Here is a 13,436-nt window from a genome sequence, read left to right on the forward strand (position 1 = left end):
TCCTTATTTTCATGTACAAATCAGTCAGCAGTACTTACTCTCTTAAACTCCATTGATGTGATCTATTTGATGATGAGAAACTAGAATTAGGTAAGCATTTACATTATATGGAAGTAGATCAAGTAGCCAGTCTTGTTGCTTGATTTTCTTTATTTAATTAAAGACATTTGAAAAGTCAGAATTAAAATATGACAGGAATAGAAAATCTATTTGGGAGCTCTCAGTTCAGTTATTCATTTTTTTCCCCCTGGTTAAATTTTTAATGTTTTCCCCAAGCAATAAATTTAGCTTCTGAGGCTGTTTAGAAAGTTTAGTTTTAGTTTTCATTTTCTTTGTTTAGTTTTCAGCTCATCATCAAAAGTTTTTCTAAATTATGTCACCCTGTTCCCTCTTTATGGTCATTTCTATCCCAGCTCCAGGTGCTGGCTGACAGACCAAGAGATCCCAGTGCTGAATTATGTACCAGGGGATCCATAAACCTTGGAATGCCAATTCCTACCTGGACCAAAAGCTAATCAACAGGATGGAAAAAAGCTCTGTTTCATGTTTCAGTTGTACTTTATCCTCAAGCTGCACTGTTTTGTATAACGCAACTGTTTTACGGGAATCCTTTAGAAATTCTTCCCGCACTGAATTTTTTCAAAAGATCTACTAAAATTGAGATCAATGACTCCCTTGAATGCAATGATTTTTTAATGACAACCAAAGGTCTCCCCCAAACCATGTTGAAAATTCTGGGAATAATTCATTTATGATATAGGGTTATAATATCTGAAGTAATATCACAGATAAGACTTCTTTGGGCCAATCTACTCGTGCTGTTGAACAATTTTTTAACAACAAAGTACACCTATTGTCTTCGATAACATACCTCTGACTCAGAGGCCAAAGAAGTTCAGAAATGGCACTGGAGAATATAGCCAATATTTTATAATAACTATAAATGAAGTATAATTTGTAAAATCTTTGAATCACTATATTGTATACCTGAAACTAGTGTAATATTATAAGTCAACTATACTTCAATAAAAAAATAAAAACATGATTAAAAAAAGAAATGGCCCTAGAGACGTAAATCTGAATTAGGATTGCACCTGGGAGTATCATTTATAGAAGTTCCACAAGGACTGGCTTCAACTGGCCATTATGTATTAGATGGTTCCTATGGAGACAGATAGTCTCAGACCATGAGACGGTAGACTCAGGAATCCTGTTTGACTTGGGAGAATTTCAAACCTGCTTCAGAGCAAATTGAATTCCTTGGATATCCTTGTAAACCAATTTAATCTTCCCTGGGGGACACTCTGAACCTATTTCAAACCCATGCTCTTTGGCTGTGGTCATCATTGAGGCTGACCCTGAATGAAGGCTATCTCCAAGGGTGAGATTCAGGCTACAGCACTGGGCCTAAAGCAGTTAACCATATTGTATCATGTTGGCTCTCTTACCTGATATAGGTTGGCGAGGTGGTGGTTTGTTTTGATCAAAAACGGCTGGTTTACCCCTGGGTGGTCAACATCATGGGCTGCGGCAGCCAGCAGTCCAAGCATGATGTCCAGAGGTGTGAGGGAGCTGGCGAGCTGTTAAAGAATTGAATGGGGAGACTGACTGGTGTATTTCCAAAAATAGGTTAGCATTTGTTTTGGCTAAATCACACTGAATGAATCATCATAGTATCCTTCAGGTCCTTCATCCAGACCTTAACCTTCTGAAGCTGTCAATAAGGTAATAGAACCATGGAATCGCAGGAATAAAGAAAGGGCTGTGAGGAAAGTAATTAAGCAACTCAAATTGTGTAGCTCATCCAGGTGGCCTCCTCTTCCTGCTGCTACTGTCTTGTTTTGTTGTTGTAGTAGTATTACCTGTTGGGAACACTGCTCTATAGTGGGCGGGGAGAAGGCAGAGTCTAAAATCAGCCTTGCTCCTAGGAAAGCTGTAAGTGAAGGAAAAAGCTGAAGCCAAAGCGACGGAAAAAATCACTTGTGTATTTCAGCCATCCAATATATCACTGCCACTTCTTCAAATATGAAATCCACAGTGGGCTGAATTGCAAAATTTGCATATTTCTTCAATGTGTAATAAATAAAGTGGGGGAATGTGTGAGAATCTGTCATTTTGTTTTGGTTAGCTAGGAAAACAAGCAGGAAAATGGGAATCTAGTGCTAGCTTTAAATACACAACTGTGCAATCTATACAATTTTCAAATTACTTAGGGATTAAATAACAAAACCTTTAATGTCTTTGGGATATTTTATAAGGATGAGGCATACCCAATTTTGTCTTGGGAATGCCTATCTGGCATCTGTATATTTAGTGGTTGATGTTAAAACTTATTGAACTAAACAGAGTCTTGGACTGAGATATCATTTTCCAAAAACCCTAAAAAAACTCATCCTGTATGTTTTAACAGCTAGGTTTTATATAGCTAAGAAATGCCTAGGCTTTGAGTAACGAGCATTATTATCATGTTTTAAATTTTGGATTAATATATTGCATCTGGGCATATTTTTAAAGAGGTTTTTGATGTTCACAATTTCTCTTGGGCCTGAATCAGGATGCCTAGTTGCCTCAGTAGGAAATGGAGCTGAGTCTTGAGGAGTTTTAATTCTATTTGTTGATCAAAAACCATGAGGTGGGAGACTTCCTAGAAAAGTTCAGTTCTGGTACTGTTTGTGGCAAAGGTTCAAGGCAAAAGCAGCTAACTTTTGTGATGGTTGAAGATATCTAGAATGTAGACTGTCATAGAGAGGGTTGTTTTCATCCTAATGCAGCCTTGAAAATATATAAATTATGAAACAGAACCTCTGAAAATTTACATCCTCTTTCATGACTATTATACAGTTTTCAGAGCTGATACTGAAACCTTAATATAAGCAATTTGTATTCATGCTATAAATTGGCCCATAACCCAGTTGCTCTGATATGTCAGGTGATTTGGGACCCGGCAGGTAGTTTACGTGGCATTTCCAGATGGCCGAGGAGGCAGCGGGTCTTGCCTTACCTTTGGCTCCTTTAGGTAGCAGTGCATGGCCTGGGTGACGTCGGCCGCATGAACAGCATTGTGATATGGGTTTTGGCTGTGGTAATCTTCTTGAACCATGACTAGGAGGTAAACAGATAACTCAATCAGCTAAAAACAAAACACAAAGAACATACTAGCTCAGACTTATTGAGGGTCCCTTTTGCTTAAAAATAACAGTGTCTCCAAAATGTGCAGCCTGGGGATGCTTTAGAAATGAACACGATTTGCCAGCTTGGCAGTTCTACTGGGTTGATTTCAGTGGAGAGGAGGGGGAGGGAAGAGGGAAGAAAGGCTAAAAGGATTTGTGAGGCCCTTGGGATTCCTCACCACCTTCATAAATCACCCCTTTCTGGCATTCATGAAGGCCCTCATTCATTGGAAAAATAAATATGTAGGAAAAGGGCAACTTTATTTCACTCTATAGTTTAATTATTTAAGTTTGCTGCCATTTAAGAATCATGTGCCATAAAAGAGGTTTCCTTTTAAAGAGACCTACTCTCATCCAAAGATTGCTTTGTCACTTAAATAACAAATACTGACCAAAGCAAATCTGGGGATTCTTCAGGCAGAAATTCATAGATCCAACTGAGGAATCCTTGGATTTATTTCTATCTTATTCAGATTAAATGATCATCTTTCTTGCCCTTCCAATCTAGGGACTGGAGTGCTCTTGGAACCAAATAGAGACACAAGGAAGGCAATTTGAGTTTGCTATTTACAGAAGCTACTTGCCTGCTTCAGCTAATAACTAAGGCAATGTCTAGGATGCAATATATTCAGTGTGTATAGAATGTCCTGGCTTTCAAGTGTGGCTACGTTCTCTCAGACCAGCTATGACTTTGGCTCTGGATTCCAGTGTTATTTCTGTCATTGAATCTTTGCCTTTTTCACATGTACTCTGGGTGCATACACATGTCCAAAGTATCTGTGCTCTCCCTCTTTAGACAAATCAAAATTATTTGGCTCTATTCATGGCCATTACTTTGCTCAATCAATCTGAACACAATTAGCTTGAGGTTATTTGTGTTTCTGGAATGAGCCATGCTCTGGCTTGTTTCCAGTATTTCTGTTGTGCCACATGTACCTTTTAATCAGCAGGTTTATTTGACTATTATATGAACCCTGGCTCTATTACTTATCTGTATTGGGCAAGTTACTTAACCGAAAGTTTCCTCCATTTCCTTCTCTATAAAATAGGGATAACAACAGCCCTGATCTCAAAGAGGTGCCGTAAGGATTAAATGTGTTAATATATGCAAGTTCTTAGAAGACTTTCCAGCACATGTAAACACTGTGTAAGCCTGGTGGTTGCTGCTACTGTTGTTATCACCGTCACCATTATTCTACCCTTGGTGCATCAAGTCAGCTTCCAAATTCAAAGCACTGCCATGTGCCAAGTCAAAGAAGCCAGGAACACACTAAGAGGCAGAGGAAAGTTATTTGGTGACTAAAAATGTGCCCTGGATACTTCACTGGAAGATAAATAAGAATATGCATGAAGTCAGGTGAGATCTGGGGCTGCTTTTTGAAGAGGAGAGATGGTGGAGTTGAGTGGAAAGATGGTAGGCTTTCAAATCAGACAGACCTGGGCTTGGACTGCAGCTCTGCCAGTTATATGTTGTTGACCTTGAGCAAGTTACAAAACCTCTTTGTACTTCTCCTTACTTATGGGCCAAATGGTGATAATGGCCAACTTGCAGGGTTGTTGAAGCTGTTAGAAATGACATACCAAAAGCACCCTGCACACAGTGGGTGCTACATACGTGGTAGTTCTTATCATTAAAAAAAAGCCTGTTGAATATTTCAACAACTCATATCCAGAGTGGCATTGTTTGAGGAATATTTTCTGGGATTTTGTTAATGTGTGAGCAGATCAGTAACTTCTGTGACAGTTATTTGCTCTTGACGGTTGTCTTTACATAGCCTTTATCTCTTTTAAACATAACTAATCAGGTAAGCATTTTTTCCAGTGATTTAAATAAGTAAACTTAGTTTAAAATTAAGGTGAGATAATTTAAGACTAATATGAGGTCTTCATCTACCAGGCTATGGCTCTTGCCACTTTATGTTAAAGAATATTGTAGACGGCCATTATTCAGGGGCAAGGGGGTAGAAGTAAGGAAAAAAGGACTTACCTAAAAACCTGTGTAAGGTCACCATATCTAACTTGAAATGGTGAATGAGTCCATGGGTGTTGAAGAGGTGGCACAGCAGTGTTACCAGGCTGTTTCCTATAGGGGACAGTCACCTGTTTTAATTCATTTTCATCACCATTTAAATATCAAGACTAACAATAGGATCCAAAGTTTCTGTAATGAAAGTTCTCTGATAGATAGGATCATTTCTTTTCCCCTTTAGATTTCAAATTATTCTAGTATAAAGGTATTATTACTATGCTGTGGTCCCATATTTTCTCTTATTGTACAAGTAAAATTAACTCAGACCTTCTCTCTATACCAAAGGCAATGAAAACATCAAGAGTTAAAAGGAGTTTGCCTACTGCAGTATCAGGGACACATACACGTGTGTGTGTGTGTGTGTGTGTGTGTGTTTGTATGGTTATTTTTTTAAAGACATAGTTTAATGGTCACTTGAAATGTGTCTTAAGTTGCTTCCAATTGACTCTTACATTTACAGGGGTATCTAAGCCACCACAGTGCCTATTCTTCTTTTGGAAAATCACCCAAGATGAAATTTGACTGTGAGATATTTTACGACTCAAGCCAGCAGAGGTGCAAAATTGAAGCTACAATAACTTGTAAGCATTCAAGAAATACTGTTCATTAGAGAATAAGGATTTTCAATATTAAAAGCATTATAAAGTTTATGAAAGACTTTGAAATGTACCAAGAAGATGACTGGCTGTCTTAATTGGAAAACTAGGTGTTGCCTAAGCACACTCTTCCAGGGTACCTGATTCTATGTGTTTCTGTAGCTTTCATCATCTTTGAGCTATTTCACAACAATCAAAGTTGTAGATAACTGATATTATTGCAGATGATTCTTGGCTGTATACATGCAAATGAAATTAGTGAGGTGGAAATACAATTGATTTCCCCCTCCCAGTTTCTCACCTATTTACAAATTCATTTTGGCATTTATTACTGCTTTTATATGTATGGCTCTTTGAATATTCCTTTGAACTAGCTGTAACATTTTACTGGATCTCTAATTAACTGAGTTAAATAAAATCATTGATGTGATCACTTCATATTTTTATGAGAGTCGTGATTATACTCTCTTTTTAACAAATACCATTGAACAAATTCTTTTATTCATGGTTAATTTCATATACTGGTCCCCATCTCTCAATTGATTTGAGCAAAGTGAAATGCAAGATTATGAGATAACAGCCCTATATGGTCTAGTTAGCTTTCCACAGTGTAAAGCTCAGTTTCATGGTCTTAGGCCGTATCTCTCTCCACTGTGTGTTGTTTGTCAAGAAACAGAATGGTGAGAAAACCATCTGTAATGACTTAAAACACAAGCCTGTAGATGATAGGACATGTGACGGTCAGCATTAAATGTGACGTCTTTCATTGGCTCCCTATTATCAGCATTCGTTTAATGGGCAGATGAAAATATTATAGGATTTTATTGTTTTCTTAAGGGAAACCTCTATAGGCACAAAAATTTAAAAACTGGAAACAATAAGAATGTCTACTTTTCCCTTCAGCTGCAGCCTAAGTGTTTACACTCTATCCTCAGGAGTTGTTTTCTTCTCATGATGCCAAACATATCTGAACAACACCTGCAATGGGGCAGACTCGCTCACTTAATAAAAGTGCAAAACCATTGGCCCAGTAAGAGTCAGGACTGATCAGATGTGTTTTTATGTTTCTAGTTTTCATTGACTAACAACAAACTCCTTCCTTTTGCATGTGGCCAAAGTATTCTGCAAGGAAGGAATCTCATCTGTGGTTTCTAAATTGCTTTGGAAACAGCAAGACCAGAAGGAAACTGTCTTAAGATTTGAAGTCCAAATTCAGCCCTTCTTCTTCATTTGAACTAATTTTCCCTTGCCCTGGTCCTTCTTGAGTGGCTGTAGATTTATGAATGTGGGAAAAGAAAGAAAAAAGAATAACAGTGTTTAAAAATATATTTTGTTTTTCACGAAATTAATCCCACTTTAATGGTGTGTATTTTAGTGAGAATTCTTTTGGGTGACTTACCATTTGTCAAGCGATCAAACAAGAAAATGTCAAAATCCCACATTCCCACTTTGGAGAGCATATGCTGAAAAGACAAACAAAAGCCAGCACTCACATGAATCATATCGGAGACTCAAATATTTACTTTGAGACATCGTGAATTAAACAATTAAACAGTTGAAAATAGCATGCTACTATCTATGTACAACTGGTTTGTAGTAAAACAAACCTTACTCTGCAGCCTAATAACAACAGTGTTAAAGGGACAGGCTCCGGAATCAGACTGCCACATCCTATGTTGGCTGCATCGCTTACTGGCTGTGATACCTTGGGCAAGTTCCTTAACTCTCTGTACCTCAGTTTCCTAATTTGAAAACTGTAGCTGATAATACTATTGCTTCACAGGGTTGTTGTGAAGATTAAATAAGGTAAAACATGTAAAGTGCTTAGAGCAGTGCGAGTACATAGTAAGCACACGATAGATACCTTTTAAAATTGTAGTTCCCTTAAGTCTCTACATCACAAATTACTATGCACTTAGGGGGAGGAGGTTTACAGCAAACTTAAAAAAAAAGAAACCTAGATGACTGATGAGCACACTACTCTGCTCAGTGTGGACGAAATGCAAAATTAACCACTGTAACAGACAGGAGACTGAAGTGTGGACAATTGGAAATATTGGGTACTTTAAAGACCTACTGTCCAATGTAGACTTCCTGTGCTATTTTTCTTTCTTTTTTTTAAAATTTATTTATGTATTTATTTTTTGGTGTGTTGGGTCTTCGTTTCTGTGCGAGGGCTTTCTCCAGTTCCGGCGAGCGGGGGCCACTCTTCATCGCGGTGCGCAGGCCTCTCACTGTCGCGGCCTCTCTTGTTGCCGAGCACAGGCTCCAGACGCGCAGGCTCAGTAGCCGTGGCTCACGGGCCTAGCTGCTCTGCGGCATGTGGGATCTTCCCAGACCAGGGCTCGAACCCGTGTCCCCCTGCATTGGCAGGCAGATTCTTAACCACTGCGCCACCAGGGAAGCCCCCTTTTTTTTTTTTTTTTAATATGACTGGCTCTTATAGTAATCTTTTATTATTATTTATTTATTTATTTTTGGCCGTGTTGGGTCTTCGTTTCTGTGCGAGGGCTTTCTCTAGTTGTGGCAAGCGGGGGCCACTCTTCATCGCGGTGCACGGGCCTCTCACTATCGCGGCCTCTCTTGTTGCGGAGCACAGGCTCCAGACGCGCAGGCTCAGTAGTTGTGGCTCACGGGCCTAGTTGCTCTGCGGCATGTGGGATCTTCCCAGACCAGGGCTCGAACCCGTGTCCCCTGCATTAGCAGGCAGATTCTCAACCACTGCGCCACCAGGGAAGCCCCCCCTGCTTGGAATTAGATGGTGTTAACTCTCAGACACAAAGTTGCACTTGCTGATTCTATCCTCACTGTAGCTTCTGTGACTGCTTTCCTCTCCTCTCACAGGCCCTGCTTCCGGTAAGGACCAGCTCAGTCTCCTCTACCTGCCCTTGAATGGCCTCTCTGTGTCTTTCGATGAAATCCAAAGGCCTCATCATGGCACACAAAGGCCTTCACAACAGCATCAGAAAAATGAAGGGATAGTAGGTTTTTGGTGAAGTCTAGTTTGAGTGAGTTTTTATCCAAAAGTCACACAATTCTAAAGGCGGAGCCAAACTTTGATCTCTGATATCCTGACCTCTGGTCTGTGGTTCTTTCTACATCTCACTGTTGTCTTTCTTGAGAGGTCCCCACAGAGAATGCTCTGTCGTGGATGCTCCAGCACTGGGAGCTTAGCCTTGCTCTCCTCTCACCAAATGAAACAACCAACCAACCAACCAACCAACCATTCACTCAATCTCAGACCTTGGGCTGTTAGAAGGAGTGATATTTGCTTTCTTTTTGTAGACCTAATGTTGGGAATTAGTTCTTCTAACATTACTTGCTGCTTATTTCTTAATAGTATATACCATTAGAATATATTTCTTAATTGCATATAGACAGCATAATATTACTTATCATAGGAACTATAAGATTTTACCTTTGACTTCTGTTTAAACTGAGGTGGTTTATTCCTGAAATTTAAATTCCTTTGGGACTTTGGGCTAGAGATAACCTTTGAACTTTTTTTAGATTGTCACACATTAGATTTCTACCCTCTGTTGGATCAATGCATTGCAAAAATAGTTGTCAAATTAGTAAAATTTTTTTGAATAAATTAAAAATTATAACAAAGACAGTGCACTGTATTGATAGCCTAAAGTGGAATTAAGAGTTGGTAATTACTGGGTTAATTTCAGGGTAGCTATTATGGTGAGATAATTCAACGGGTTAAAAAATTTATTCCTTCACTGGTAATCGGCCAGTCCAAAACTTCATTTTATTTAGTGTTGTGCAAATGTGTTTTGCACATTTATAAAAATGAAAATAGCTAGCATGTGCTAGGCATGAGTATATTAAGCATGCAAACATGCTTTACCTTGTTTAATCCTTGTACCACCCCTATGAGGTGAGCGTTTCTATTACTCCACTTTATATTTAAGGAAAAAGTCCAGATGTGTTGAATAACTGTCCAGAGGCACGGAGCTCTTCAGTGACAGAAGTAAAGACTCAACCCAGGTGCTATTGGGGGGTGGGGGTGGGAGGGATGGGGAGCAGGGAGGAGCACGTGCTCTCAGCCACTGGCCTGGTGTGAGGCGACAGAGGGGTAACTAGCTCACCCTTGCTTGTCCAAGGTAGTCTTCATCCAGCAGGTGGAGCGGGGCTTGCGGTATAATTCCACGAAGCAGCCTCGATGCATGGAAGTATCTTTGAAAGCTTAACAGTCTTTTCACCTTTTTCTTGGTGCCAATTTCCCCTGAGTATGTTGTATCTGTGGAAAGTAATCAAATTCAGAAGTTATATATTTAAAAAGCCCTATTTTTCTCCACTATGTAAAAATACAATGTACTATATAAAGGAGAGAAATCTAAGAGATGTTCTCAGTGCATTTTTTTTTTAAAGTCTTTTTTTAAAATTAATTAATTAATTAATTAATTTATGGCTGTGTTGGGTCTTCGTTTCTGTGCGAGGGCTTTCTCTAGTTGCGGCAAGTGGGGGCCACTCTTCATCGCGGTGCGCGGGCCTCTCATTATCGCGGCCTCTCTCGTTGCGGAGCACAGGCTCCAGACGCGCAGGCTCAGTAATTGTGGCTTACGGGCCTAGTCGCTCCGCGGCATGTGGGATCTTCCCAGACCAGGGCTCGAACCCGTGTCCCCTGCATTGGCAGGCAGATTCTCAAGCACTGCGCCACCAGGGAAGCCCAGTGCTTTCTTAATACAGACCATTTAACTCTGCATTTGAAATTTTTCTAGAAAAAATGATATTTCTTATATGTTACATTCATTGAAATGAGATATTTCTGACTAATTTTGGAAGACATGAAATACATGAATTAAAAACTTCATTTTCTTATTAACGATGCTGGTAAACTTAGTGAGTGAATACACATACTTCTGCATGCATTTAAGGAACAGTTATGCTTTTTTTTCTGCTATACTGGAGCTGAGGTTCCAAAATTTAGAACAGGTTCTCATCCTATCCTCTCTCTAGTCTGATGAAATCCTTCACCTGAATTAGAAGAGTTGAGAATACACTAGCTTAGACATGAGGAGATGTTTCCTAATGTCCCAGGAACATCAGCGGTAAAAGAATTAAAAATCTCAGTGCAAGAGTGACCTAGATTGCCATGACATGAAGCAGAGTGGGTGTTTATTTCCTGATGGAGTATATTCTCTTTTACTGGTGGCCATAAAAATCTGATCCTGTCAGTACAGATATTTTAATACTCCTGTCACATGTGCCTTTTAAAACTTGACTGTTGATTGTCCAGAAATACCCCAAGCACATTATTTGAATGTCTGTCAAGGTATGTCTTATCTCAGCTGAAATTCTATGAATCACTCAGCCACATAAGTGACGTCTGCTGCCAATTTTAGATCTGGAGTCAAATGAACAGTCCTAGTAGGAAAACGTACAGTTCATATACAAAGAAATTTTGGCTTCTCTTGTGCCTCCTCCCATGTCCCCTTTTCCTTTATAGAACTCAAAATCACAGTGGATATTAGAAGCCCAGGAATCAATGGACAAGGGTCTCCTTAGCAATGTGGCACTCCCCAAGGGCAGGGAATGACCAAACTCAGTTCGTTACTTGGATTAATTATGCATGCAAGGACTTAATTCAGGGCAGACAACACCTACTACTTTCTGAAAATGCCACCTGATTAAAATTCTTTTTATTTTAAAATGGTTCTAGATTTCATGTGTGGGGAGATGTAAACAAAAACATAAGGAGATAAGAGGCATAAACTGAAGTTGGGTGCTTAAGCTCACATCAATATTAAAAATGGCATATATAGACTCAATTCTACTGATGGATTCTCACTCATTTCTATTTGTTTATCAAGTTAAGGTACAGGATAAAGTGGTTCATTCATTAAAAAAATGATTTGAGGGGGGACATCCCTGGTGGTGCAGTGGTTAAGAATCTGCCTGCCAATGCAGGGGACACGGGTTTGATCCCTGGTCCAGGAAGATCCCACAGGCCGTGGAGCAACTAAGCCCGTGCGCCACAACTACTGAGCCTGTGTTCTAGAGCCCCTGAGCCACAACTATTGAAGCCCACGTGCCTAGAGCCCGTGCTCCGGAACAAGAGAAGCCACCACAATGAGAAGCCTGTGCACAATGAAGAGTAGCCCCCGCTCGCTGCAACTAGAGAAAGCCCGTGCACAGCAACGAAGACCCAATGCAGCCAAAAAAAAAAAAAAAAATGTTTTGAGGGAATTCCCTGGTGGTCCAGTGGTTAGGACTCGGCACTCTCACTGCTGGGGCCCGGGTTCAAACCCTGGTCGGGGAACTAAGATCCTGCAAGCTGCTTGGCATGGCCAAAAAAAAAAAAAATGTTTTGAGTGCTACTAAGGAACAGGCACTGTTCTAGATGCTTGGTGAGATCCCTCAGTTCTAGATCCTCCAGTGAGCAAAACAAAGATCCCTGTCCTCAAGAAGCTTGCATTCTAACATAGAGAGACAATAAACAATAAACAAAAACAAGAAGTAATGTATAAAAATGTATGAGAAGCTGGTATGTGCAAAGGGTGAAGGAAGAAACGCAGGGAATGAGGGACCCAGGGTTCTGTGTTAGGGTAGTCAGGGTTGGCCTCATTAGAGGCTACGATTTGATCAAAATTGAAGGAGATGAAGGAGCTGGCCAAGCAGATATCTGGGGAAATGCCTTCCTTACAGAGGGACCAGCTAGAATAACCCTAGAGTGGGAACGTGCTTGGTTTGCTGGCATGTGGGGCGAGCAGCAGTTCAGTGTGGATGGGGAGGAGAGAAAAAGGAAGGAGTGAGAGATGTGGTCATAGAGCAAAGTGGGTGTGTGTGTGAGAATTATGCCCTGAAAGCTATTGTGATGGCTTGGGCTCTACTGTCAGTGAAATGTGAAACCACCACAAAGTTTTGAGAGGAAGAGTAATATGGAAACACTTAACATTTAAAAAGGGTCACTGTGGTTTCTGTGTTGAGAAGAGATTGTAGCAGCAAGCTTTGATGCAGTGAGATCCGTTATGAAGCTATTGTAATAATCCAGGCAAGAAATGACGGCTGGTTAGATCATGGGGGGAACAGTGGAGAGTAGAAGTGGAGGGATTCTGAATATACTTTGAGTGCCTTCAAGTTTTTGGCCTAAATAACTGGGGGAATGGAGCTGCCATCACCTGAGATGGGGAAGGCTACGGGTGGAGCAGGTGTGGGGTGGATTTCAGTTTTGTACGTGTTGCATTTAGATGTCAATTGGAGATTCAGGTGAAGATGTCAAGTAGAAATAAGTGGATATAAAAATCCAGGGCTTGGGGGAGAAGACTGGGTTTGAGATACAAATTTGGGAGTTGTCAGATGAGATTAACCTAGGGAGTGAGTGTAACTATAGATGAGAAAAGCATCAGAATCTGAGTTCTGGAGTACTTCAACTTAAAAGGGTGTGGAGAAGAGTAGAGAGACCCAAAGGAGATTGAGAAGAAGTTATCCTGCGGGGATGGACGAAAACCAAGAGTATCATTTCCTGGAGGCCTAGTGAAGACAATATTGCAAGGAGGCAATATTTGATCCTCAGTTTCAAATGCTGCTAATAGATCAAGTACAATGAAGACTGAGAATTGACCATGGGTGTATACATCTGTCAAAATTCATTGAACTATGCCCTTAAAAGAGCACATTTTATTGTATGCT

At 40.2% G+C, this 13,436-nt stretch overlaps 2 protein-coding genes across 5 annotated transcripts in view; one reads left to right on the forward strand and one right to left on the reverse strand.

The window, feature by feature from the left end:
• MTFR2 (mitochondrial fission regulator 2) overlaps window positions 1–6,231 on the forward strand; it is a gene marked incomplete at its 3' end in the record, with an annotated part of 91,423 nt that extends 85,192 nt beyond the window's left edge. Inside the window, exon 8 of one of the 2 annotated variants that reach the window (XM_082474839.1) lies at window positions 5,660–6,231. In XM_082474839.1, the coding sequence (XP_082330965.1) occupies window positions 5,660–5,809 (150 nt within the window). The remainder of the gene's footprint in view (window positions 1–5,659) is intronic. The other variant, XM_082474837.1, reaches the window with a different exon arrangement.
• The window catches only part of PDE7B (phosphodiesterase 7B), a gene marked incomplete at its 3' end in the record, with an annotated part of 632,720 nt that overhangs the window by 31,413 nt on the left and 587,871 nt on the right, over window positions 1–13,436 (reverse strand). For all 3 annotated transcript variants that reach the window (XM_082474733.1, XM_082474735.1, XM_082474734.1), the window contains 5 exons: window positions 9,893–10,044; window positions 7,195–7,258; window positions 5,158–5,253; window positions 3,002–3,102; window positions 1,449–1,580 (listed from right to left, as the gene is read on the reverse strand). In XM_082474733.1, coding sequence (XP_082330859.1) covers window positions 1,449–1,580; window positions 3,002–3,102; window positions 5,158–5,253; window positions 7,195–7,258; window positions 9,893–10,044 — 545 coding nt within the window. The remainder of the gene's footprint in view (window positions 1–1,448; window positions 1,581–3,001; window positions 3,103–5,157; window positions 5,254–7,194; window positions 7,259–9,892; window positions 10,045–13,436) is intronic.

This window comes from Balaenoptera physalus (assembly GCF_965194825.1).
Source record: "Balaenoptera physalus genome assembly, chromosome: 9".
Taxonomy (NCBI): Eukaryota; Metazoa; Chordata; class Mammalia; order Artiodactyla; family Balaenopteridae; genus Balaenoptera; species Balaenoptera physalus.